The following is a 26,615-nucleotide window of genomic DNA, read 5'->3' as shown; positions in this document are numbered from 1 at the left end:
CCTTTAGGTCAAATTTACAATTTGGGGATATATTTTTGACAGTTTGTTCATCGTAAACATGGAGCTTCACAACAACCACTTGGCTGATATGTCACCGTTAATACCAAGGAACCTCACAGAATCACCACTGACAATATTTGGTGCCGGGCCACAAAAGATAATTAAAAGCATGGCCAATGAGGTAAACTCATTCTCCTCTTCTCATCTTAGAAGAGGAGAATGAGAGAGAGGAGCAGATAATTCCAGAGCCTTGGTAATTAAAAGCATAGCCACAGTGGTGAAGCTAGAGAAATAACAGATATGGAAAAGGTAATAACCCAGAAGTCTTGCAACATGAATTCATCCTTACAGTCATGGGGGTGGGGGTGGGAGTGTTTGGAGTGGTGTGGGCAGGAATATTCATTTCAGCTGGATTCAAATTCATATCTTTAAGAGGGATGGTGTTCTGAAATCCTTCCTGACTATGCTTGAATTTAAAAAGAATAAACAAGGCAAATCTTTTATTTGAAATTAAAATTGATTTTAAGAATAAATTTTAATTGTATCAATAGCTGCTGGGCAAAATTTAATAGTGGGCAGCTTAGTGGGCAGCATTCCAATATCTAAGTCACAAGGTTAGGTGCTTGAGTGTAGGCTTCAGGATAAAACTTCTGAGGGAGTGTTACAGTGTTGAAGGTGACACCTCTCAGATGAAATCTTAAATTGTTTTTTTTCTCAGGTGGATACAAAAGATTTTACAACACTGAAGAAGACTAAATGAGTTCACATACTTGCTAGCACACCAGTGTCTTGACCAGTATTTATCCTTTAAAGAACACCACAGCAAAATACAGATGATTTGGACATTACCAGATCATTTGTGGGAAACTTCTCTGTGCAAATTGGCTGTCACTTTCCCATATTCAAATGGTGATGTAGATTGCATGTGGTTGTGAAATGCAAGGTCTTTCTTCTTTTAACATTTTTTTTTTGCATAGAGTAATTTACATCACACCCTATTTAACTGTTCTTTTTGCTAAATCTTTCAACCAGCCAAAATTGCTGAGTTATTATTGACAATATTTTGGTAACTGGTGCTGGTACAATGAATACAGCCTCCTGGAAATACTCCCCACTATTTCAGGTCTGTGAAGAGCTATGTTGCATTCAAAGGTAGTTCTGCTGCAGAAAAAAAACAGGTACATCAGTTACAAATTTAAACATTATTTTATCCCCACAGCATCCAATATTATTAAGCAAGTTTTCCTGTGTGAAACAAAATGAAGCAAAGCGTCCAGGTTTCAGATTGTTTTAAATCATTTTAAATTTAATGGAATGTTCATTCAAAAGTGTTTAATTTTTTGAAATGAAGATGTTATGGGTTTTAGGAACACGTACCACTGCAGGCTATTGGGAAATGTTTTTAAATTCCAGACATTTTTGAGGTAGATTTCATTTCATCTAGTCTCTGCCATTAAAACCCCTTTTAAAGCTGAAAATTAGAGCATTTTTCAACAAAATATTGATGCGAGATACAGTGTATATAACAGGTTGCTTGCAGGCATCTTCCCTATGAACTGAATAGGAAGCTATCAAATCATATTTTGCCGGTAATGATGAAATCCACAATTTGGGGGAAAAAACAAGAGAAGTCTGTTAGATTGTGTCAAGTTAAGAAGGGCATTGTTTAAAAATCTTTCCCCAAACCTTAGTTTACATGTAGCTCGGGGCCTGCTGGACATCTGCTTTTATTAATATAATAAATTGTCTTTCTTTCTCTCTCTCTGTCAGTCAGTCAGTCATATAGTGAGCAATGTAAGGATGTAATGCAGACTCTGGGTGATGGATTATAAATCATTTGAGATTGAATTACAAGATAATTTGAAAACTTAACAGTTTGCATTTTGCAGTTGGGAATGTTTTGCAAACTTGCAGTTTTTTTTTATGACTATCTAGGATTTTATTAGTAGCTTGTTGAGACATCTATCACGCTGTTCCTCTCCTGTTAGCACTGGGCACATTTCTGCAGTGAGAAGAGTTGCACCATTGACGCCTGCATTAGCTGGTCCAAAAAAGATTGCTGTATTTTCATTGACACACAGCGCATTACCATAATTGGCTTTTCTACATGATAGGACAGAGGAAATAATAATGTCATTTTATTTACAGCCAGAGTGTCCCTTTATGAGACTTCTCCAAGTTCCTGCCATGCTGCGTAGGTCAAATGACATCTTTTGATCAGTCCTGTCCAAAGATATCAAAGCTGAGTGGCAAGTAATGGAGACCTAGTGACAAACCAAATCTGGGGAAGAAATAAGACTGCCAGTTTCCTATTAAACAGCCTGCTAAACAGCACAGCTTCACCGTGTCTGCTATGAAGCTTCCCTGAGCACCTAAATCAGTAGAGTGAAAGGAGACTGAATTGAACATTAGTGCTGCAAATGACTGCAATGATTGCCATCGCCTGCTTGCAGCACTTCCCCCCCCCCCCGCTCCATGTTGCTTCATGCCATCACCCAATGCCCCCCCCCCCAACTACTCACATATCCCCTCCCTAAACCAAAAAAATCAGCAAGAAAACAGTACGAATTACATTTAGACTATTCTCATCCGATTTGATTTTCGTCCTGTTTCTAGCTGGTTTTCTGATCTGGTTTATTTAGGGTTGACATCAGCCAAATGGTGTGGCGGGATATCTCTGACAGATATTCTTATTGATTTAACAAGTTGTGCACTAGAGAGGGAAGCTGTTTCTTTTACATACTTTTCTCTGTCAATTTTGCTCCTGGTTGATCTTTGAATTAAAAAAAATCTATATTTATATTTATTGAAAGGTTTCCGTGTGGAGCTGTTACACACTCTGAAGTTGGCCAGTGCTATTTTTGGACCTGTTTCTCATGACATTTTATAATGTTTTGTTGTGGTGTTTTTTTTTCACCTTATTTGTAAGAAAACCTTAGGGAATTTTTTTTTCCTTTCTTTAAGCAATGTTTTTCCTTTTTGTTGTTGCTTTCCGCCCTCCTTTTCGCTTTCTAGCCAATTGACTCTCACTGTTACACTTCTTACCATCCAGTGATGATGAGAATACATGCTGAAATGCGTACTGTGCTGAGTTCGATTCACTGTGAGCCCCAGGCTTTGTCAGCCCAATCTTCCATGCCCTCAATAATGGAGCCATCTTGCTCTCCACTGCAGTGTCACCTGTCTAGGTGAGCCAGGCTGGTTGCTACGTGAAGTGACAGCGAGCTTCGAGGCGCAGTCGCCTTGGCTGACATGTGCATTGTGACCCATCTTGTAGAGATAAGTTAACCAAGAAGGTGATTTATTTTTAACTGTCCAATTTAAAAAAATAATTACTGACTGGAATATTCTCAGTAAACTTACAGCAGATCATATTTGTGCTGCAAAAATGTGTAACAGAAGGAGACCATTTGGTCCATCATACTAATGTTGGCTCTTTCAAGCAATTTTCTAATTTGTGCCACTTCCACACTGCTCATACTTCCTTAGCCATGAAACTTTTCTCCCCTTTAATTGTTTCTCTAATTTGATTCCATTGCCTTTTCAGGGAACACATTCCAGTTTGTTCCCTCCTGAACCTACATAGCCCGGGTCTTATGCCAATAGACTTTATTATTGGAGAACATTTCTCTGATGTTGTACAAACATTTACTTCCTCTATCGCATAGTGACAGCCTTGTGTCCCATCTGTAATACACACTGCAGCAACTCATTAAACATTTCTGCACCAACAACCTCCAAACCCTGAGAAGGACAAGAGTAGCAGATATATACAATAGCGTCACCTGGGAGTTTCCCTCCAACTCACACACCATACAGATGTGGAAATATGTTGCATTGTCACTGAGGCAACATCTTTCAATTCTCTGTCCAACAGCCGCATGGAAATACTTTCATGATATAGAATGTGGTGGTTAAGAGGAAAGCTCACCATCACCTGTTCCGAAGGCATTTAGAGGTGGGCAATAAATCCTGGACTAACTAAGAATACCCACATGTCCTGAATGATTATGGTTTAAAAGAGGTCACAGAGGGCTTGATTAGTTTTGAGTTCTCAAATTATTGTTGAAATCTCTAACAATAAATTGGTTGAGTTCCCAACGTCCTTCCACAATATCCACCTGCATGGAAATTTTCCAAAAGCTCTGGGGCACCTTGAGCTGTGGCCTTAAAAAGGCACCTCAATCTTTATACAATGAATGTAGAAAGTGCAGTGCTGAAGTTGAAGTCATCATAGTTTTAAGTAATGCTGCTACAGTAAAAAAAACTAAGAAAGCAGCAGCTAATTAGAATCAGAATGTGATACTGCACATAAAGAGGCTTTTCAGTTCATTTTGCTGTATCCACTGTTAGAAGGCATTGTCCAATTAGTCTTCCTTGCTATTTCCCATACTCTCTGAACTTCTTCCTCTTCAAGTATTTATCGAACTCGTTATTGAAAGTTATTATTTACTCTGCTTCCACCACTGTTTCAGGCAGAACGTTCGAGCTCACAACAATTCAGTGTGAAACAAAAATTCTCCTCCTCTTGCCTTTAATTCCTTTGCCAGTCACCTTTTCAAAAAAAAATCAGTGAGGTATCTGGTTTTACATTTTCAATAGGAAGATATAAGCGAGAGGGCAAGGTTCATAGTGGAAAATGACACCGAGGTTGAATGAAGGGAAAAACAAAGACCAGGAGAGAGGGATGCATTGTTAGATGACAACCACCTTTAAGTTGTTAAACTTCTGAAGACGGTAGGGAAAAGCTGAGGCAGGAGTCCATTAGAGCTGTAATGGTGTTACAGTTAAATAAAGGTAATTATGAGGGCATGAGAGAGGAACTGACGAAAATAGTCTGGAAGCAGAACCTAGCAAGGAAGACAGTAGAACAAAAATGGCAGGAGTTTGTAGGTAAAATTGAGGACACTGTACAGAGGTTCATTCCCAAGAAGAGAAAGATTATCCGGGGAGGGATTAGACAGCCATGGCTGACAAAGGAAGTCAGGAAATCTATCAAAGAAAAAGAGAGATCCTATGAAGTGGCCAAGAGCACTGGGAAATCAGAAGATTGGGAAGGCTACCCACTGCTGAGAGAGCCAGCAGCGTGGGTTTCTTTCTGACCTTGTGTTCTCTCCATTTGTCTCTCTTCCTCCCTTTTAAAGGACGCTGTTTTGATCTTTCTCCCCCACAGTTCCAAAACAATGCAACAGCATATAAAACAGTAATTACTGCTCCTGGAATTTGAGGAAATCACCTCTCCAATAGCCAAGATACCTCAAAAAGCAGTGCTTACAGCCACAATTTTACTGCCAAATTTTAATGTGATAGGTTGATTTGTACATTTGGTTGCTGCATCTCCCTTCAAAACAGTGACTGCACTTGCAAAAAATAAACCATTGTTTGTGAAGTGTTTAGAATCATCTGTGAATGGAATGTGATGCGACAGAAGTACTATCGTTTTCTTACTGTTACATTGAAATTTTTTTCTTCTTTTGAATGTATACAGAAAATGACAAAAAAAAGTTGAAAGAGCCAGTTTCAAGATAGAAACAGTCTGATGTAATTGAACAGCTGAAGATTTTCGGAGGATGCGACTGTATGATTGTACCTGGCTTCTGTTCCTATTCTTACCTTCTTATCTACTAAATGTTCCTCATAACTTTACCCTTTATCAATAAAACAATTAGCCATCTTCAAACTTGTTAAATCTTCTGTTTCCTCATTTTGCCAAAGCAAATAAGCTCAATTTTTCTAATATTTCCTTCCAGCCAGATTTTCTTTCCTTCCCAGAAGTGAACATCGATTGGGTCAAATTAATGTCTGACCTAATTAATTCATTGAAAAAATCCCGCTAATAATGAAATCCGATACTTATTTACTACTTTTCTTAAGTAAATTAATTTATCTTCTGTAATTCGCAGGTTATTTTCTTGATCAGTATGTTGTACTGTGATTCCATTTTACATGTATTCCATTTCCTTGGTTCCAAACAATTTATTTCACAATGACCAGATTAAATTGTGCAAATCGTTCTTTTACAGGAAAGTACCAAAGAGAAAGGAAAGATTGGATTTAATTCCTCTTACACAGAACCATAAAAACAAGACAGTTGGGGCTGTTCAACCTATCTAGTCCATGCTGACCCAAAGACACCCAGATGCCCTTCCTAATTTCATCTTTCAGCACACAGCCCATAGACATGCTTGAATCTTTCTCTAATATTCAGGCTGCCTTCTTACTTGATGGCATCTGCAAAGATTTTACTCATACAACTTCAATAAGGAGACTAGGACCCGTGGACACAGCCTTAGAATTAGAGGGGGTAAATTCAGAACAGAAATGCGGAGACATTTCTTCAGCCAGAGAGTGGTGGGCCTGTGGAATTCATTGCCACAGAGTGCAGTGGAGGCTGGGACGCTAAATGTCTTCAAGGCAGAAATTGATAAATTCTTGATGTCACAAGGAATTAAGGGCTACAGGGAGAATGCGGGTAAGTGGAGTTGAAATGCCCATCAGCCATGATTGAATGGCGGAGTGGGCTCGATGGGCCGAATGGCCTTACTTCCGCTTCTATGTCTTATGGTCTTATGGTCTTAAGGTGAACAAACGAGAGTAAAGTCTCTTTGGAATAAATGCTGTCCGATCACATCATTACTATGCAACTCGATTGAATGGCGGAGTGGACTCGATGGGCCGAATGGCCTTACTTCCGCTTCTATGTCTTATGGTCTTATGGTCTTATGGTCTTAAGGTGAACAAACGAGAGTAAAATCTCTTTGGAATAAATGCTGTCCGATCACATCATTACTATGCAACTCCCTGCCCTTTAAAGATAGGGATGCATTTACTCACCACTGGAATATAATTTTTAATTTGGTAACTTACTTGCTCCATGTGAGAACATTGGATTAACTTAATAAATGAATAGTACAATGGTAAGTGGAGAGGGGTAATGGGCTGCATTTTTGTAAGCAAACTGTCCTGTGATGATTTGCCTTTATTATTGATTTCTGGGATAAAAACCCTGCCAACCAGGAGGACTATGTATCCAAAATGGCAGCAGGCAGACCTCTATTGGAGATTTTCAGCTGCAGTCTTGACAAATGGAATGACATGAATTATGGGCTGTTTCATTCTTGGACAGGTCTCAAAACACAAGTTAAGCACTGGCCCAAGTTTAGTCTGTTGCAAAGTCAGAGATAGTTGCAGGTGGGGAGTGAGGGTTGTTACTGATGGAAAGAGCTTCACTAATGCAAAGACTTGATACAAACTGGAATGAAAAGCAATATGAAAGCCTTCATGTAACTTTAGCACATTGCAATCCTTTATTACACAACAATGACTAACTTCTCATTACATTTCATCTTATGCACTTGATCGCTAAAGTGCTGGCTGGTGTACATGCTATCAATTTTTTTTTCTTCTTGAAACTTGTAATGCAAGTGATAATCCTGAGTCTGCGGTCTTGTCTGTGGAATCCAGTTTGCTGCTGTCACGGGCATGATTCACGCTGCGAAAGATTTTAAAAACACTGTCAAAAAACACAACTTAAATAAAGGAGACCAATCTTAAAATCTAATGCCAGAATGCTGTGATTCGTGGTTAAATTCAGATAAACATGGTAAATAACTGGATAGTTTAGTTACAAACAATGGCACTTTTTTCCACTCCTGCTTGTTGGAACAGGGTTCTATAGGATCTAGAGGCATGAATAGGCTATTTGACCTATTGAGTCTATGTCACCAGGCAATAAGATTATGGCTGATCTAACTGTGGCCTCAATTCCACTTTCCTATCTCGGGTCCTTGACACCCTTGTCTATCATAAATTTATCAAATTCAATTTTGAATGTATACTAGGACCCACCCTCTACTGCCTTCTGAGGAAGAAAATTCCATAAACTAACAACTGTTATATTAAAAAAAGCTCCTCGTTTCCATTCCCACAGTCCGAAGATGTGAAGGTTAGGTGGATTGGCCTTGCAAAATGTCCTGTCCATGTCCAGGGCTGTGTAGGCTAGATAGATTAAACATGGCAAATGTGAGGTTACAGGGATAGGATAGGGCTCTGGGTGCGATGATCTTTAGAGGGCTGGTGAAACTTGATGGTCTAAATGGCCTCTATCTGCACTTTAGGGATTCTATGATAAATGTGGTCACCTTTACATTGTAAGAAAACCAATTTGCGCATGGCAAGGTCTCTCAAAAGATAATATGATAATGATTGAATAATCTGTTTCTGAGATATTGACTGAGAGATAAATAGCTTTGCCAGAACCGCACTCTCTCCCTCAGAAATATACTGGGTCGTGAGCCCTGATTATTTTTGTCAATGCCTGTTGGCACCTAGCATTGCTTGCAAATTTCTGAGATGCTAGGTCATCATATAGAATTCTGATGACTACGTACACAAATGATCTGTGCATGTGCAGAAAAGGAGAGTGATATTGGACAGAGGTCAGCAGGCAGGAGTGAAGGAGGAGGAGGAGGACCAGGTTGGATGGGGTGAAGTGGGAGGTGGGTACTGTTAGGGGAAGAGGGATCCACTGCCACCGCCCCTTCATAACCATCCCCATCTTCACATTCTAATTCTCCCCTCTTTCACAGCCAAACCCTGTCCCTCCTTCTTCACAGCTGCATTAAGTTTGAAACCAAATCTGTTGAGATTTACACATTCCCTGTCTCTGGTAAATACACATTCACATGTTCAAGCACATGCATGTGCTGTAAATAGACACAGCCATTTTCCTTTGCTCAGTTCTTGAAGGGAGACTTGATCCCCCAACCTTCTGACTCAGATATGTACTACCACCTAAACCATTGCTGACACAATATTTAATGCTCCTTCAAGACAGAAAATTATATTTTGTATTAAAGTCTATATGTTTTTGTGAAACATTTGATTTTCTAACTTTAAAAAAAAAGTGTTGCATATCTTCATTGAACTTGTATTGAGAAAGAGATCCACTTTGAATTGTGAATTGTGAATAGCCATGTTACACGACAAATTGCATCGTTACCACCTTTGGACTTAGAAATGTCATCTCACTGTCCACTATTGAATTTCAATAGACTGCTGTATTCTAGCATTTATTACCAATTACACGGACTGTGGAAAGTTACATCTAACACTTAACAGCCTTCTTTTAAGGAGATTTATCTTCCTGGAATACTACAACCTCTCTGGCCCAGAAAAGGAGAAATTAAAACTGTAGAATCTCACTCCTGCGAGTTGTAATTGGGATTGGAGGTTTAATCATTTTCAATTTTTTTAAGCTTTCTTTTTGATTTGCTCTCTTTTTCTATAAGTCTCAATCTAATCTTTGTTTCTCTTTCTGTCCCTGATTACAAGCTAAGTCACCTAATTTCCTTCTCCATTATTTGTCTGTCCTTTTCTCAATTCATAACCCTCATTGGTTAAAGGAAATGGACTGTTGGTCCCATTGTTCTTTGAAGTCCCAAGTATTCAGTTATTTATTCACTTTACCAGCAAGTTCTGTTGCAAAGATATTTCACATCAAAGGGTGAGAGAGTAACAAAAATATGCCAGAAGATGCCATTCTCCAGTAAATTTTGTTTCATGGTTTATATCAGTTCAAATCTGGAATTCAAATTGTACATGTATTGCTTGATAATGCATAACAAACAATTCATTCAGGATTAAGAATTGACCCAAGTCAATTAAGGAGGTACCTTCTTACCATTTTACTGTCAGGATATTAGTTTTGAATTTTAGAAAGATCCAAGATTGAAAAATACTACTTCCTGTGGGTGACCTTCTGAAATAAAAGGTTAATAGCGAGTTTTGAGAAGATTTATAGCTCAGGTCGAGGTTTCGGATGTATGTTTGCTCGCTGAGCTGGAAGGTTCATTTCCAGATGTTTCGTTATCCTACTAGATGACATCTTCAGTGGGTCTCAGGCAAAGCAATACTGAAAATTCCTGCTTTCTATTTATATGTTTGGGTTCCTTTGGCGTGGTGTTGTCATTTCCTGTGATTTTATTTCCTGGGGTCCCCATCTACCACCCCCTGAGAAGAGGAACAGGAAGTGACTTCACCACAGGAAATAACACCACAGGAAATGACATCACCACCCCAAAGAAACCCAAACAACTTCATGACACCATAAAGTGCTTTTCAGCTAAATAAGTACTTTTTGAGGTGTAGTCACTGTTATAGTGAAGCCAATTTGCTCGCAGCAAGTTCCCATGAATAGCAATAATGGTAATAAGCAGATTATCTGCTTTTGTACTGGAGGAAAGGGATCAAAGGAAGGTAAATGGGGGTTTGTTCAGTTGTCAGGTTCTCTTGGTGCCTCAGTGCATTTAAATTTGGTATTGTTTAAGTAAGGAGAAAGTGAGGTCTGCAGATGCTGGAGATCAAAGTTGAAACTTTATTGCTGGAACAGCACAGCAGGTCAGGCAGCATCCAGGGAACAGGAGATTCGACGTTTCGGGCACAGGCCCTTCCTCAGGAATGAGCCTGTGGCTCATTCCTGAGGAAGGGCCTGTGCCCGAAACGTCGAATCTCCTGTTCCCTTGATGCTGCCTGACCTGCTGTGCTGTTCCAGCAATAAAGTTTCAACTATTGTTTAAGTAAGAAATGCCTTGCTTTCGTTCGTTCTCCAACTGTAAAGACTGTACAGAACTGAACTGCTCTAGTATGTTTATGAAGATTTTTTATGAATAAAGTATATTTTTGAAATAAAAGAAAATCAGGTGGATTATTGGAAACCTGTTATTTTAGCTGCTCACTCTCACCCCCATTCTCTGTCCATGGCTTGGTTTCCATCACTTAAAATCAGAACCCGCCAATGCCAATGTTCATTTTTGGTTTAAAAAAAATCCCCAGGAAACACTTTCTTAAAAAAAGAAAATTGTGAAATAATCTCCTCGGAAGCAACAGAAAAAAACTTGGTAAAACATGTTACAGTTTATAGCTGATTTATTTTTGAGAAAGGTGGAGTTACATTTACTTTCCAGGAAAACTCAAGAGATATTCCTGCAGCAATAGAAAATGCTAGCTAAATTTAGTTTAATGAAAATTAATGTTCGCGAAATACCACACTCATTTGCTGTAAGCTATTTGCAAAATGCATCTTGTTAAAACATGTGGCAGATAGTTGGAGCTAAGATACAGGTTTGCCATGATTGAATTGAAGAGCAAACAGCCTGCAAGGGCTGAGTGGCCTCCACCTCATTCAACATTGTTAAATTCACAATCTTTTGAAATGAAGGATTTTACCACTGTGCCCAGCTCTCAGTAATATTTTGCTTCTATATGTTTTCTTTGCCAGCGTACGTGCCCGAGGAAGAGCTGAAGGCAGCAGAGCTCAACCAAGATCTTCAGGACAAAGAATTGCCACCAGGGAGCGACCAGGAGCATGAGTTTGTGTGTGCTGACGAAGACGAGAGTAAAGAAGTGCCCAGTTACCAGAATTCACCTGTCAGCACACCAACCAACCCAGAGCCGGGCTATGGGTCACCCGCCAGTGACACCAGTGATCAGCTAGCTGAGTCCCAGAGCACATCATCTAAAGATGGGCAGGAGAAAGAGGAGGGGCTGGGTATGGACAGCCTGCATGTCTCACGGGACAGCCTGGCACAGATGAAAGCCGCCTACTCCAACTTTCTGAGCAGCTCCTACTGGACGAGCCTGGGCCTGGACCTGAAGAACGCCAACCAGCCGAGTGCCAGCACCAGCAGCAATGGCAGCAGCAGCCACAGTGGCAACGGTGGTGGCGGAGCGGGCTATGACTGGCACCAGGCCGCCTTGGCTAAGACCCTGCAGCAGACCTCTTACGGAGTGATGCCCGAGTCCAGCCTGTTCAGCACGGTGCAGCTGTACCGGCAGCACAGCAAGCTCTTTGGCTCAGTCTTCACCGGGGCCAGCAAGTTCCGGTGTAAGGACTGCAGCTCTGCCTATGACACCTTGGTGGGCTTGACGGTGCACATGAACGAGACGGGACACTATCGCGATGACAACCAGGACAAGGACGCAAACAACCCCCGTAAATGGTCAAAGCCTCGGAAGCGTTCCCTCATGGAGATGGAGGGTAAGGAGGACGCACAGAAGGTATTGAAGTGCATGTACTGTGGACATTCCTTTGAGTCCTTGCAGGACCTCAGTGTCCACATGATCAAGACCAAGCATTACCAGAAAGTGCCTCTCAAGGAGCCAGTGCCCGCCCTTGCCTCTAAGCTGCTCCCGCCCAACAAACGGAGAGTCCAGCACGACACTCAGCCTTGCTCGCCAGAGTCCACTGCCAATCCCCTGGGAGTGCCAGCCAGCGAATCGGCTTCTGCGCAGAAAGCTGCCAATCCCTATGTCACTCCCAACAACCGCTATGGCTACCAGAATGGTGCCAGCTACACCTGGCAGTTTGAGGCTCGGAAAGCGCAGATACTGAAGTGCATGGAGTGTGGTAGCTCCCACGATACACTGCAGCAGCTGACCGCCCACATGATGGTGACCGGCCATTTCCTGAAAGTCACCAACTCCGCCTCCAAAAAGGGGAAGCAACTGGTTTTTGATGCGGTGGGTGAGGAGAAAGTCCAGTCTATCCCCTTGCCCCCTTCAACTCCAACCCGGGTGGCAGCGCCCACCTGCCAGACCAAGCCCGAAACACCACCTTCACCAGTTATCGAGCCCAGGAAGGAGCTCGAGGAGGAGGAGGAAGAGCCATTGGAACAGCATGAAAAGGAACGAGAAATAAAGGAAGAGAGAGATGACCCCACTGAAAAGTTTGAGTCCACCTCACAATATCAATATCTCCGAGAAGAGGACCTGGATGAAAGTCCTAAAGGTGGGATTGATATTCTCAAGTCCTTAGAGAACACAGTCACCACAGCCATTAACAAAGCCCAGAATGGGGCACCTACTTGGGGTGGCTACTCCAGCATTCATGCAGCATATCAACTTTCAGGGACCATACGACCCTTTCAGCCAACGGTGCAGAATGTTCAGTTGACCCCATTCTACGCTAATAGCATCAAGACCTTGTCTTCAGAGCATCTCACTGCAGTGGAGTCTTCAGAGTGCCATTCGCCACCACCTCAAAAGAGCAATGTCCACGCAATGGAGGAACTTGTGGAGAAGGTGACGGGTAAAATGACCATTAAGTCAGAGGAGAAACCAGTAGAGAAAGAGCCAGTGGTTACACCGGTGACCAGGACAACCTGTAGCTCATCACCTCCCAGCGCTAAGGACCCTCCCAAAGCTGAAGACTTTGATGGAGCAGCACAACTGAAGAGAGGTGCTGATGAGGAGGAAGTGAAAGTGAAAAAGGAGAGCAATTTAGAAAGTTCTTCTCCTAATGGGACCGAATGTTTGAAATCAACTGTTAGCAATGGTTGTAACAGTATGGCAATTATTACTGACCATTCACCAGAGTCACCATTTGTCAATCCACTTAGTGCACTACAGTCAATTATGAACACACACTTGGGCAAGGCTGCCAAGCCATTGAGCCCTAGCCTCGACCCACTGGCCATGTTGTACAAAATAAGCAACAGTGTGTTAGACAAGCCCATATTCCCTGCCGCTCAGGTCAAACAAGCAGATATTGTAGATCGATACTACTATGAAAACAATGACCAGCCCATAGACTTAACAAAGTCCAAAAGCAGCAAAAAGCTTATTTCGGCCATGACAGAAACAATACTGTCTTCCTCAAGGGAAAATGCTTTATTGGACATCTCTGACATGGTCAAGAACCTCACAGGCCGGTTGACACCCAAGTCTTCAACCCCGTCAACTGTTTCGGAAAAGTCTGAAGCAGATGTGAGCAGTTTTGAGGATACCTTAGAGGAGATCTCTCCAGTGCAGAAGAGGAAGGGCAGGCAGTCTAACTGGAACCCTCAGCACCTTTTGATACTCCAAGCTCAGTTTGCAGCCAGCTTGCGCGAGTCCGCTGAAGGCAAATACATTATGTCAGATCTGAACCTACATGAACGGGTGCACATTTCAAAGTTTACTGGTCTTTCCATGACCACGATAAGCCATTGGCTGGCCAATGTAAAGTATCAATTGAGAAGGACAGGTGGAACTAAATTCCTGAAGAACTTAGATACAGGTCACCCAGTTTTCTTCTGTAATGATTGTGCCTCTCAGTTTAGGACTCCTTCTAGCTACATAGGACATTTGGAATCTCACTTAGGATTTTCTATGAAGGATCTCTCGAAGTTATCAATAGAGCAGATTCGAGAGCAGCAGGCAATTTCAAAGGTCATACCAAATAAGACACTGAGTTCAGTTGGGTTATCAGAGGAGGACATCAGCTGTACATTCCAGTGTAAAATGTGCAACCGGACTTTTGCAAGCAAACATGCGGTCAAACTGCACCTTAGCAAAACACATGGCAAATCTCCAGAGGACCATCTGTTATATGTAACTGAATTTGAAAAACAATAGTACCCAGGTAAGGAGATGTGTAACTAAGCATGTACTGATAAACACAGAGCATGGCAAACGCACTCCAGGATGAATGTAATGAACATTTCCTCATATGTCTAGACGGTGTATACTTATTTGTCATTTTTTGCTGTTAACACTCCCTAACAAGTAATCTCCAGAGAATTAAGATCACCACTGAATGCATTGCTACAATAATTTATCTTATCATGTATTGTCAGGCAGTCACACAGTTTCAAATTCAAAATTTTATTTTGTTTCAGGCAAGCACATATTTAATTGTACATTTGGAAGGAGGAATTTAAGGTTGTGGCTTGGGTAACTAAAGAAAGCACATTAATAACAAAATGGAATGATGTCTTTGCAATTTGACCCATTATCTTTTGAACTTTGAACTGGAAGCAATTACTGCCAACATAATTCCATAATAACAACTGCAGTCCTTGTGAGAAAAATAATAAAAGTTATATTTGAACTTGCATTTACCCGAAAGGTTATGTGTTATATTGTAGGTCAGTGCAATACATTTGTTAACAAATATTTGGCAATTATGAAAATTCTTTAGTACAGACAATGGAAGAGTAACATTAAACTTTACCCATTCATTCTGTCATTTCTGACCATCACTATTTTCAGTCAAATGACCTTCAAAAACTTCTCTTGTAAATGCCTTCTTCTGAAGGCTCAGGGCTAAAATATGAGGAGCAACCAGAATCCTAGAACATTTGAAAATTATGTTCTTCTCTGAATTAATTGTTGGACACTTTTTATATCGGTGCTTTAAAAGTGATACTTTAAAATGTCAATCCTCAATAAGCTCACAACAACAGTTGAACATTTTAATTTTGGTATTTTATTGTTGTTTAGAATTTTAAAGGATGATAGTAAGAAAGGATTTAAATAGCACCTTTCACAAGTTCTGGATATCTCAGACCACTTCAGAGACAATTAATTTCTTTTGAAGTATAGTCACTGATCTAATGCAGGAAATGCAGCAATTTACACACGGCGAGATACCACAAACAGCAATACTGTAACAATAGGAACATTTTTGGCGATCCTGATTAGTGGATAATTATTGATTAGGACACAGAACATAATTCCTCTGCTCATCTTCAAAATAGTGGCTGCTGGATCTATTTTGTCCACCTCAGAGAACTTGATTTAACATCTGAAAGATGGCAACTCTGACCCTGAGGTGCCAGTTTTGATGTTCACGCCCTGGAATGGCATGCAAAATCATAAACTGATAAACTAAACATTTGGACTGCAGAACGCTGTATATATGATTGATTGGCTGGTTGATATGCTTGGTAAAAGCAGTAGCAAGTAAGTGAGGGTGTTTAGATTCTAAAACATTACTGTATCTATAATGTGAGATATTCTGTCAGAATGGCTGCCTGACTCTATCATACTGAAAACGTTTGAAGTGAACAGCTAAGGTGTAATCAGGAGCATTATCTCAACTTGCACAGTCTTTGCATCCAATACAGAGTTTAAATTTAATTATAGTTGAAGCTACTGATGATATCGAAATGGTCTCTCATTCTGCACTTGTGCAAAGTTCACTTCTATTCATGTGACTGCCAGGGGAAATGAAGTGGTCTGTATGACAGATGGCATTTTGGGCCCACTCAAATAAGATACAAGAGTGAATGTTGGATATTTGGTTCTTTGAGTCTACTTTGCCATTCAATAAGATCATTTCTTACTTTTTACCTCAACTCTACTATCTCATATTATCTCCTATTTCTTAATTCTTTTAGTACTGAAAAAGCTAAAAACTTCTGTCTTACATATATTCAAAAAACATCCAACACCCTCTGCAGTTGGGAATTCCACAGTTCTACATTCCTCTGAGTGAAGAATATTTAACACCACCATCTACAAAATGGAAGAGTAACATTAAACTTCACCTATTCATTCTGTCATTATATTACATAATATATGCTCAATCTCCATCAGTGCATTATCAGTAAGTGGCATCAATTCACCTGAAGTATCCAGCTGCTAAGTTACTTCAACACAACTGATCATCTCTTCAAATTCAACTGTTCAAATTTAACCTGTGTGGAAGTGAGAAGCAGATAGTGTGAAGCTGAACGGAGTCTTGGAATGATCGATCATCAAGCTCTTGCACTGCAATTCCATGTCAATGCACAGCCCTTGCTCTTGATCCACTTCTAAAGACTTGTTGGCACTGATAGATTGCTAATCATCATCAAGAACTGACAAGTGATATTATGGGGATTTGGGTGAGGAGAAAGCACCATGTGGAGTAGATATCCTAATGGGCTTTAAGCCAAATTTGTTCAACAATTACTGTCCAAAATGAAGCATTTTCATCATTGTTCAAGGAAAGCTCCAAACACTATGCAAAAATGCACAGATGAAATTTTTTTATGCATTGTTCACTCAGTCAATGGCATTTAAACACTTCAGTGAGCATATTAAACATTATCAATCATATATGACACAAGCACAGCTCGCAAGTTTATTGTGCTATCAATATTTATCCTTTTTGGGTGTGGCATTGAAAAGAAACATGGCAAAGAAAAATGATTTAACCAGTTAGGGCAAACTTCCTGCAAGTAGAGCACATTCTGCCAGTAGATATTCAATTGTACTTTGCTAACACAGCAAGCAGAGTAGATACTGTCAATACTTTGCCGGAATGCCTTTGAGCTGTGCCAGAGACTTTGTGTTTGTGATGTGGGGAAGATACCTGCATTCTAATTTTTTTCCTATAGATTCTGATTCCATCTTTTGCTAGGGAGATGACTGATTGAATATCACCTGCACTGAATTATCCTTGTGCATTCTGGTAATTGCAGAGGGTCACAAAGAGAAGCACAGGTACAACATTTGTTGTGCGGGGACTTAATAGCTGCATATTTACAAATTGATACGGGAGAGAAGCTTTCAATGCATTTATAATCCCATGAAATGTAATGCACCATGGGTTCATTCCAAAGGGCATCCCATCTCTGTTTGCCTAACTTGGATAATGGATAGCTGTAGTGGAATGCTGTGCCTCCAGAGCCTAACAGATTAAACATTAAAATTTTCATATTAAGGTTTACAAATTGCATGGAAATATTCCATTTCACAGCCAATATGGTGAAAGGGACACAGGCCTGCTTAGCAAATGCGACAACACACACTACCAGGGAGCAGAATTACTCCTTCTGCGTGGAAAGAAAATTGCATGGGGGTGGGGGGGAGGGGGGGGGGCAGCATTCCACCAATAAATAAAATAGATTTATTTGACATATTCTGTTCAGTCAGTGGCAAAAACAAATTGGCTTTGAGCACCCAAAGATTCAGTAGTGTGCTTTGATTCAGACACTAAATAGGCCAAAATTATAAATATTAAACCATTGTGCATACATGTTGGATACTCAGTGACAAGCAGTGTTGTTCAATTTCTTCCTGGAATGAGAAAAACCTGATCATCTCTCATTTATGACAGTCTTATGGAATAAAGCAGGTTAAAATACACTGTCAACCTTTCCTTTCATTCTGCAAGCGAAAAGATTTTACAATTTTAAAAAATACATTTTGTTTATTTATAGTTTTAATGAAGATTATTACGGGCACAGAGGGACATTTAGAATACCTTTTCATACCAAGTGAGCAGCCTCTTATTCCATCTCCAGGGGCCACTGATTGCCATCTTCAAAGTGTTTTGAGGATTTGAGTATTACAGTCTTGAAGCAGACCAGATACTAGCAGTTTCACCCAAATGGTGGAGGATTGCTGTAAATTTTATTCTTTGGTCCTCAAAGTGACAACAAAAATCCCCAGCAAATCCATTGTGATCTGTAATACTGAAAATAAAGTTGTCCTTGCTCAATTTTACACTGTGGCCAGAAACTACAGTGTGGCAAATGCCAATAAAGTATGACCAGCAGAATAAATTGGATCCTGAGAATTTCTGAATATAAGAACTGGATGAGATCATTCAGCACTCCCAAACTGGGTCCACTCAATGAGATCATGGCTGATCTGCTACCTAACACCTTTCTCTATATTCTTGAATTACCATTGGCTCACAATAATCTATCATAGTTTCAGATACAAACAATGAAGTAACAATTACCAGTTGTTAGAAACTAACAATCAAGCATCAAATGCTGTTTGTGTAACCAGATGGCCTCTTCCAATGTGAAACTGGCTACTACCTTACTATTACAGCATAGGAATGTTTAAGGAGAAGCTGGATGCACAAGCAAAGGAGAAAGGCATAGAAGGATATGCTGAGGGGATTAGAGAAATGCAGGTGGGAGGAGGCTCCTATGGTGGAGATACACTAGCATGGACCTGCTGGAAAGAATGGCCTTTTTCTGTGTTTTATGTTCCACCTGACGTTACAACTGGCCCAAGCTTGCAGTATTTGAGTTCAGCACGGGAAAATTATCAACACACAAAGTATGTCCTCAGCTGATCTTGAGGGATTTCAATATGATAATTCCACTGCTTATGTTTTTCTTATTTAGTAGCCATATAGGCGCTGTGAATGAGATTCCAGCATTCAAAACACTGTCTGTAGTGTCCTACTAAAACTTTCACTCAAAATTAGAACTGTTTCTCAAAACAGTACTACCCACGAAGACAAATTAAACATGATCATTAATAGGACAATATCATTGGCAGTCACTGTAAGCAGATGGTAAAATGTTATTGTTCATGTTCAGATGAGAAAAACCTGAGTTTGGGTTGCAATTAAAACAGAATTGATTTTTTACCACATAAAGTATGAGAGACATAAAATTTTATGTCACTGTCATCTATTTATTGGACTTGCCAGGGCAACAGCAACATTGAGCAAAATGAATAGGTTAGTAGATCTGCTGTTTAGGATCTTTCAGTTTGACAATAAAAGAACAGTGGTCTGACCAAACCCTTAAATTCCTTGCAGGTCTATATTGCGGCAACAGAGCTAAGATTTTTGTGTGTGGTTTAGTCATGGGATAATCATCTTGTGGAGGAGAGGAGAGCTTGAGGTAAAGTAAGATTTCCATTCCTTAATCCTGGAATCCCCTCCATGTACTATATTCCCAGTCATGGAATCTCCAGGAATTACAAAGATTAATCTGAAGGACACTGTTGTGAAGACTCTTGGAAAGAGCATGAAGATAAAATTGAACATATATTTTACACTTTTGTTTATTAGTGACTTTTTAAAATGAAGGATTTAAACACAAAGAACAGTTTAAGAGGTCCAGGTCATTGGAGCTGAGAGGTCAGGTGAGGAAACCTCCAGGACATTACATAAAGTCAAGATACCAATCTGTGGGAGAGTGGTCTGCATGGACTGTAGAAGGTAATCTGAACTTGATACCAGAAATACGTCATGTGCTGGATTTTACAGTCGCCTACAGATGTATTTGAATACAGAGGTTTGTTCATAAAATAAAATGGATGCTGTTCCCATCTCCTGCTCGCCCACATTTCCATATTTGGGTTTGGGGTTGGCATCAGGCAATCTTGAGCTTTTGGAAGTCTTATTGTGTAGTTCCTCTGTTATTCACTTCTGCCTGGGGAAGGCAGACAGAAGGTGAGCAGTCCAGTAGCTTCCACTATCTGGGCTAATGTGGTGCCAGAAGAGTGCTGGGTGGGGAAATAGGACCATTAGAGGATCCCTTCGACACAGCCTCATTCCCATTTCTGAACAGTTTTTTAAAAAATTCCAACCGTACAGAATACTACATTGGAGACAGCATCATTCCCATTAAAACCTCCCACACTCCAGCCTTTACAACACAGCCCCTCACCCCACAGTGGCTTCTGCCAGGCAGGCCTTTCTAAATCCCCTCGACTTCCCTGATCCATTTATCAGGATACTCCTTTATGGGTGCTGAGCCATGCTGTATGAGCACTTAAATGCCAAACACTTTGCAGTGGGTCTGAACCAAGGTAAGAATTACAAATTTCCTTCCCTAAAGGACGTTAGCAAACAAAATGTGGTTTTATGATAATCAATGTTGGTTTCATGGCACTATTATTGAGAATTTTTTTAAAAATTCATTTATCTATTAGATTTATTAATTGAATTTAAATGGGGGTTTGAACCCATGTCTCTTGAGTATTAGATTACTTACAGTGTGAAAACAGGCCCTTTAGCCCAACAAGTCCACACCGACCTGCAACCTACCCAGACCCATTCCCCTACACCTAACACTACAGGCAATTTAGCATGGCCAACTCACCTAACCTGCACATTTTTGGACTGTGGGAGGAAGCCAGAGCAAACCCACACAGACACAGAGAATATGCAAACTCCACACAGTCAGTCACCTGAGGCGGGAAATGAACCTGGGTCTCTGACGCTGTGAGGCAGCAGTGCTAACCACTGTGCCATGCCATAGTCTGTGCCTACTAAAATCCTACTCTAGTGATGTTACCTCTACACCACCATCTCTCCAGTTCTGTGGATTTATTTTCCCCCTTGTTTATTGTGTTGTTTTCTTTGCCCTTAGTAGAAAGGAGCCATTCTCTCCCTTTCATGCCTTAATTTGTACCCATTTTACATTTCTTTCTCTTCCACCATCATCTTGTGATGCCCCTTGGTATCTTTTAATATATGAAAGGTGCTATATAAATACAAGTTGTTTGTACAACAGCATCATCGGCTTTGCACATAATAACACTGGGAATTTTAAGATTGATTTTGTCTCGTTTTTTTGTTATTTAGAGCAGCCAAAGGCTGTTTGCTGATATCATGAATTCAACAGGGCATTAAAGTTCCTGCACACATTCACTCTGCTCCATTTACTTTGAAAAGAGAAACAGTGCAGAAGCCAGCAGGGTGACTGGGGTCTATCAACTCCTCCTCACTCAGACAAACAGGTGCTGGTCTCAGATTGACATCTTTAGCATAATCATTGGCCAGAATTTGCTGTAGCTACCATTGGTTCAGTTTGTCACTGTATCCTTCATTTCAAAAAGAGTGTTTGAATCAATGTGTTTAAAGATGTTGTTGTACCTCTCTGGAACAGGTGGGACTTGAACCTGGGTCTCCTATCAATGCACCATAAGAACTCAAACGCTCAAAATGTCCTATTGACTGAAGTTGCTGCAGGTGTGAGCACACAATGTTACGTAAGGTGTGTGAAGGTTTGTAGCTCAGGTTGAGGTTTAGGGTGTAGGTTTGCTCGCTGAGCTGTAGGTTTGATATCCAGACGTTTCATTACCTGGCTGGGTAACATCATCAGTGGCGACCTCCAAATGAAGCGAAGCTGTTGTCTCCTGCTTTCTATTTATATGTTTGTCCTGAATGAGGTTCCTGGGGTTTGTGGTGATGTCATTTCCTGTTCGTTTTCTGAGGGGTTGATAGATGGTATCTAGATTTATGTGTTCGTTTATGGCGTTGTGGTTGGAGTGCCAGGCCTCTAGGAATTCTCTGGCATGTCTTTGTTTAGCCTGTCCCAGGATAGATATGTTGTCCCAGTTGAATTGGTGGTTTTTTTCATCCGTGTATAGGGCTATGAGGGAGAGAGGGTCGTGTTTTTTTGTGTCTAGCTGGTGTTCGTGTATCCTGGTGGCTAACTTTCTTCCTGTTTGTCCTACGTAGTGTTTGTGGCAGTCCTTGGGTTGGTTTTGTCCATGGGTTGTACTGGGTCTTTTAAGTTTGTTAGTTTTTGTTTGAGAGTGTTGGTGGGTTTGTGTGCTACTAGGATTCCGTTGGGTCTTAGTCGTCTGGCTGTCATTTCTGAAATTTCTTTGATGTATGATAAGGTGGTTAGGGTTTCTGGCTGTGTTTGGTCTGCTTGTCGTGGTTTGTTCTTGAGGAATCTGTGGACTGTATTTTTTGAGTATCCGTTCTTCTCGAATACGTTGTATAGGTGGTTCTCCTCTGTTTTCCGAAGTTTGTCTGTGCTGCAGTGTGTGGTGGCTCATTGGAATAGTGTTCTGATACAGCTTTGTTTGTGTGTGTTGGGATGGTTGCTGGTGTAGTTAAGTATTTGGTCAGTGTTTGTCGGTTTTCTGTAGTTCTCCGTTGTCCTTTCTTTCGACCGTGACATCCAGGAATGCGAGCACACACAAACAAAGAACAGATACTCAAAAAATACAGTCCGCAGATTCCTCAAGAACAAACCACGACAAGCAGACCAAACACAGCCAGAAACCCTAACCACCTTACCATACATCAAAGAGGTTTCAGAAATGACAGCCAGACTACTAAGACCCAACGGAATCCTAGTTCGCACACAAACCCACCAACACTCTCAAACAAAAACTAACAAACTTAAAAGACCCATGGACAAACCCATGGACAAAACCAATGTCATCTACAAAATTCCATGCAAGGACTGCCACAAACACTACGTAGGACAAACAGGAAGAAAGTTAGCCACCAGGATACACAAACACCAGCTAGCCACAAAAAGTCAAGACCCTCTCTCCCTCGTAGCCCTATACACGGATGAAAAAACCCACCAATTCAACTGGGACTACACATCTATCCTGGGACAGGCTAAGCAAAGACATGCCAGAGAATTCCTAGAGGCCTGGCACTCCAACCACAATGCCATAAGCAAACACATAGATCTAGATACCATCTATCATCCCCTCAGAAAACGAACGGCAAATGACATCACCACAAACCCCAGGAACCCCATCCAGGACAAACATATAAGTAGAAAGCAGGAGACAATAGCTTCGCTTCACTTGGAGGTCGCCACTGATGTTACCTAGCCAGGTAATGAAACGTCTGGATATCAAACCTACAGCTCAGCAAGCAAACCTACACTCTAAACACATTATTATCTTGTGTGCAATGGGACACCTGGGGCTGGAATGAACAGGACAAGGTACAAAGGATCTCTTGGACTAGTGAAATTTGATGCTCATGAAATAAACATAGGAAGGGGTGTCAATTTTAAGTGTCAAACTCGGTGACAATTCAGTACAGAAAGGGAGAAAAAGATTGGCTTCAGCTTGTGTGGAAAAAAACTAGGATAAACTGGAAAAGTCCAATTTTTAAAACAAAATCAGCACTTCTTTGAAAAACACACCCTGAAAAATTCAAAGGCTGTAGGACTGTGCCCCACCTTTATAAAATTTAATTTTCAGTGCCAGAGAGGTTGATTGACAGCCATTAGCATTCAATCATGTCATTAAAGTTGTTCTAGGACAAGAGCTCATATTTTTGGGCTCAGGGGTGACAGATTTCAATTTGAGACGAGGAGGATTACTCCACTGAAAACGTCTGTGACTCTATGGAATTCACTACCACAGTGTGCAGTGGATGCTGGGACACCGAATAAAGTTAAAATGGAGGTAAACAAAGTTTTGATTATTAACAGATTATGGGGAGTAGGCAGGAGAATGGAGTTGAGGCCGACACAAGCTCAGGCATGATCATATTAAATAGTGGAGCAGGCTCAAGGAGCTGAATTGCCTATTCCCACTTCTAGTTCTTATGCTTATAATGACTTACTGTGGTGATTTTAATGGCCAGTTAATGGACAAAGGCAGTAAGCACTGAATGGGAAAAGGTGAGCCAGGAATGACTTGTGAAGATACTGGCTGAGTGGTGCAACTCAAAACAGCTTTTCAATATTTACGTTTAACCGTGCCTGAAGTTGCTGCACTGTTTACACACAATGGCGAATGCCGTGAGTCTCACTGTTACTATGGCAGCACATTCTAGCCAAATTCTTGTATTCCTCAGCTGGTGGATATATGTTGCAAACGCGTGTTCAACTGACACTTCTTGCCATGATATTGTTCTGCTTTTGTACAAATGTGGCTCCTTTGGTAAGCATCGTCGGTACTCAGAACCTTGACTAGAACTAATTAACTAATGTTGTAACCTCAATGTTAGAACACTGCTCAGGAAGATATGTCTTAATGTGTCACTTCACACTGTCAAATCCGATAAATAAACTGTTAATCAGAACTAATAGAATTGCAAGGTTTATTTTGTTCCCTGCTCTGGACTATTCTGTGCAGTTGGAATTTTTAAAGAAAAATTGTTCAGAAATTGGCAGTTAATAAATAATAGCACTGATTGCTGATTAAGGCTGTGGCTATTTTCCCTGCAGGGTCAGAGGCTGAGGGATGACCTTATAGAGGTTTATAAGATCATGAAGGCCATAGATAGTGTAAATAGACAAGGTCTTTTCCCAGGGTGGGGGAGTCCAAAACTAGAGGGCATAGGTTTAAGATGAGAGAGAAAAGATTTAAAAGGGATTTTGGGGGCAACCTTTTCACGTGGAGGGTGGTACGTGTAAGGAATGAGCTGCCAGAGGAAGTGGTGGAGGATGGTACAATTACAACATTTAAAAGGCATCTGAACAGGTATATGAATAGGAAGGGTTTAGAGGGATATGGGCCAAATGCTGGCAAATGGGACTAGGTTAATTTAGGATACCTGTTCGGCATGGATAAATTGGACCGAAAGGTCTGTTTCTGTGCAGTACATCTCAACAACTCTACAATCTGATGGTTGATTTGCTTTGCTCCAGCACTGAAGGTGCCTGCTGTCAGTAGTCAATTTCGTCAGGGTCCTGATGGGTTGCCAGGCAACCAAGTCCATGGACGGCACATTTCCTCTCAGGCTGAGTAACACCATTGAGTGTAAAGTATGAAAACAGGCCGTTCAGCCTATCTGGTCCATTCTGGGAGTTAGGCTTCACGTGAGCCTCTGCCCATGCTCTTCATCTCACATCATCAATATCATGCTTCTATTTTTTTTCCTTCAGTTGTTTATCTAGCCATCCCTTGAATGTGTCGATATTAATTGCCCCAACTACTCCATGTGGTCACAAGTTTCACATTCTAGCCACTCTTTTGATAAATAAGTTTTTTCTGAATCCCATATTGTATTTATTAGCACCTACTTATATGTCTAGCCTCTAATTTGCTCCCATGCAGAGCTGGCATTGACTTCATTCTATGCTATAATGATTCTGAGATTCCTGTTCCGAGGTGGATTGCTCTCCTCCCGGAGAGTGGCAAGAAAGGTGACAAGAGGCAAAGATAATCAAATGGTTTGGCACTGGGGAGATCCCCATCACCTTCCCGCCATGCACCACCTTCCTGTCACTCCAGGAATTTAGTTTTAATTGGGAGTTTCCAAGTTCAAATTTCCTGCCCCAGTGTCAATTCAGGACCTCACTCCACCCTGGGCAGAAATTACTCCAGCTCTTGACAAGATACAAAGAGTCGACCATTTGACTGGTAAACCAATATGGAAAGGCTGTTTGGGGTGAGGATCAAGGTGCTTTTATCTGCACTAATTTGTGCAAGACACAGGGACTTGAGGCTTACGGCAGAGGGTTGTCACTGAGAACCACACCATGGTCTTCATTTCTGACTCCTCTGCACATCCCTCCCTCATAATTCTCAACTCCAGAAACACCCTGCCTCCTGAAACGATACATACCTTTTGCATTGGCAACTCTGCATTCTGGGAGTGCAAGGGATGTTACTGCAGCAGAAGGCACATTTTTAGCCATGGTACAGCTGAGCTCCGGACCTTTGGACCTCTAACTTACGGACAAATGCAATGGGAAAGAGTTGGGACTTCTTCAGCCATGTCCTAATGATAGCAGAAAGCCTGCCAGCAACCAATCAGCTGTCTGATTGCCAGGAGATCCATCAGGCTTCCTTATGTCTGCAGTCCACAAGTTTCCCTCTGGGAAACTAACCCACCTTTCATAGTTCATCTGCAAACAGAAAAATCCCAGCCTCAATCTCCGTCATCTCCATGCCTTCAAAGTACTCGATCAGCATGTCCCTTCTATTTTCTATAGAAGACAATCTCTCCTCTGGAAGGAAAGACTTTTGTGTGTTTCACTTGCTGCTTTCTCAGCTCTTGGCCCTAGTGAAAAAGAATTGGCATGGGATGGTACAATGATTCAGTGGTTAGCACTGCTGCCTCACAGGGGTTTGATTCCAGCCTCATGTGGAGTTTGCACATTCTCCCGGTGTCTGCACGGGTTTCCTTCATGTGCTCTAGTTTCCTCCCACAGTCCAGGCTAGGTGGATTATCCACTCGAAATGCAGAGTTACAGGGATAGGATTGGGGTGGATCTGATTGAAATGCTCTTCAGAGGGGCACGTGTGGACTCGATGGGTCGAATGGCCTCCTTCCATACTGTAGGGATTCTTTGATTGGTGATGGTCAAAAGGGACGGTTGTGAGCTGCTATCCACTTTCACAGAAGGAAGTGTACCCCAAGCAACCTGTGAAGGGAATCAATTGCCAAA

General features: G+C 41.2%; 1 protein-coding gene across 7 annotated transcripts in view; it reads left to right on the top strand.

Annotated features, from left to right (window-relative positions):
• Window positions 1–26,615, top strand: part of tshz1 (teashirt zinc finger homeobox 1) — a 309,670-nt gene that overhangs the window by 80,202 nt on the left and 202,853 nt on the right. For 5 of the 7 annotated variants that reach the window (XM_043688640.1, XM_043688639.1, XM_043688641.1 and 2 more), the window contains exon 2: window positions 11,279–14,401. In XM_043688640.1, the coding sequence (XP_043544575.1) occupies window positions 11,279–14,394 (3,116 nt within the window). In that variant the 3' untranslated portion in view covers window positions 14,395–14,401. Of the gene's footprint in view, window positions 1–11,278; window positions 14,457–19,315; window positions 19,329–26,615 lie in introns of those variants that run through there. The other 2 variants (XM_043688642.1, XM_043688638.1) reach the window with 2 other exon arrangements.

Source organism: Chiloscyllium plagiosum, chromosome 4 (assembly GCF_004010195.1).
Source record: "Chiloscyllium plagiosum isolate BGI_BamShark_2017 chromosome 4, ASM401019v2, whole genome shotgun sequence".
NCBI classification, from domain to species: domain Eukaryota; kingdom Metazoa; phylum Chordata; class Chondrichthyes; order Orectolobiformes; family Hemiscylliidae; genus Chiloscyllium; species Chiloscyllium plagiosum.
Note: the sequence above shows the minus strand (reverse complement) of the source record. Positions and strands in the feature narration are given on the sequence as shown.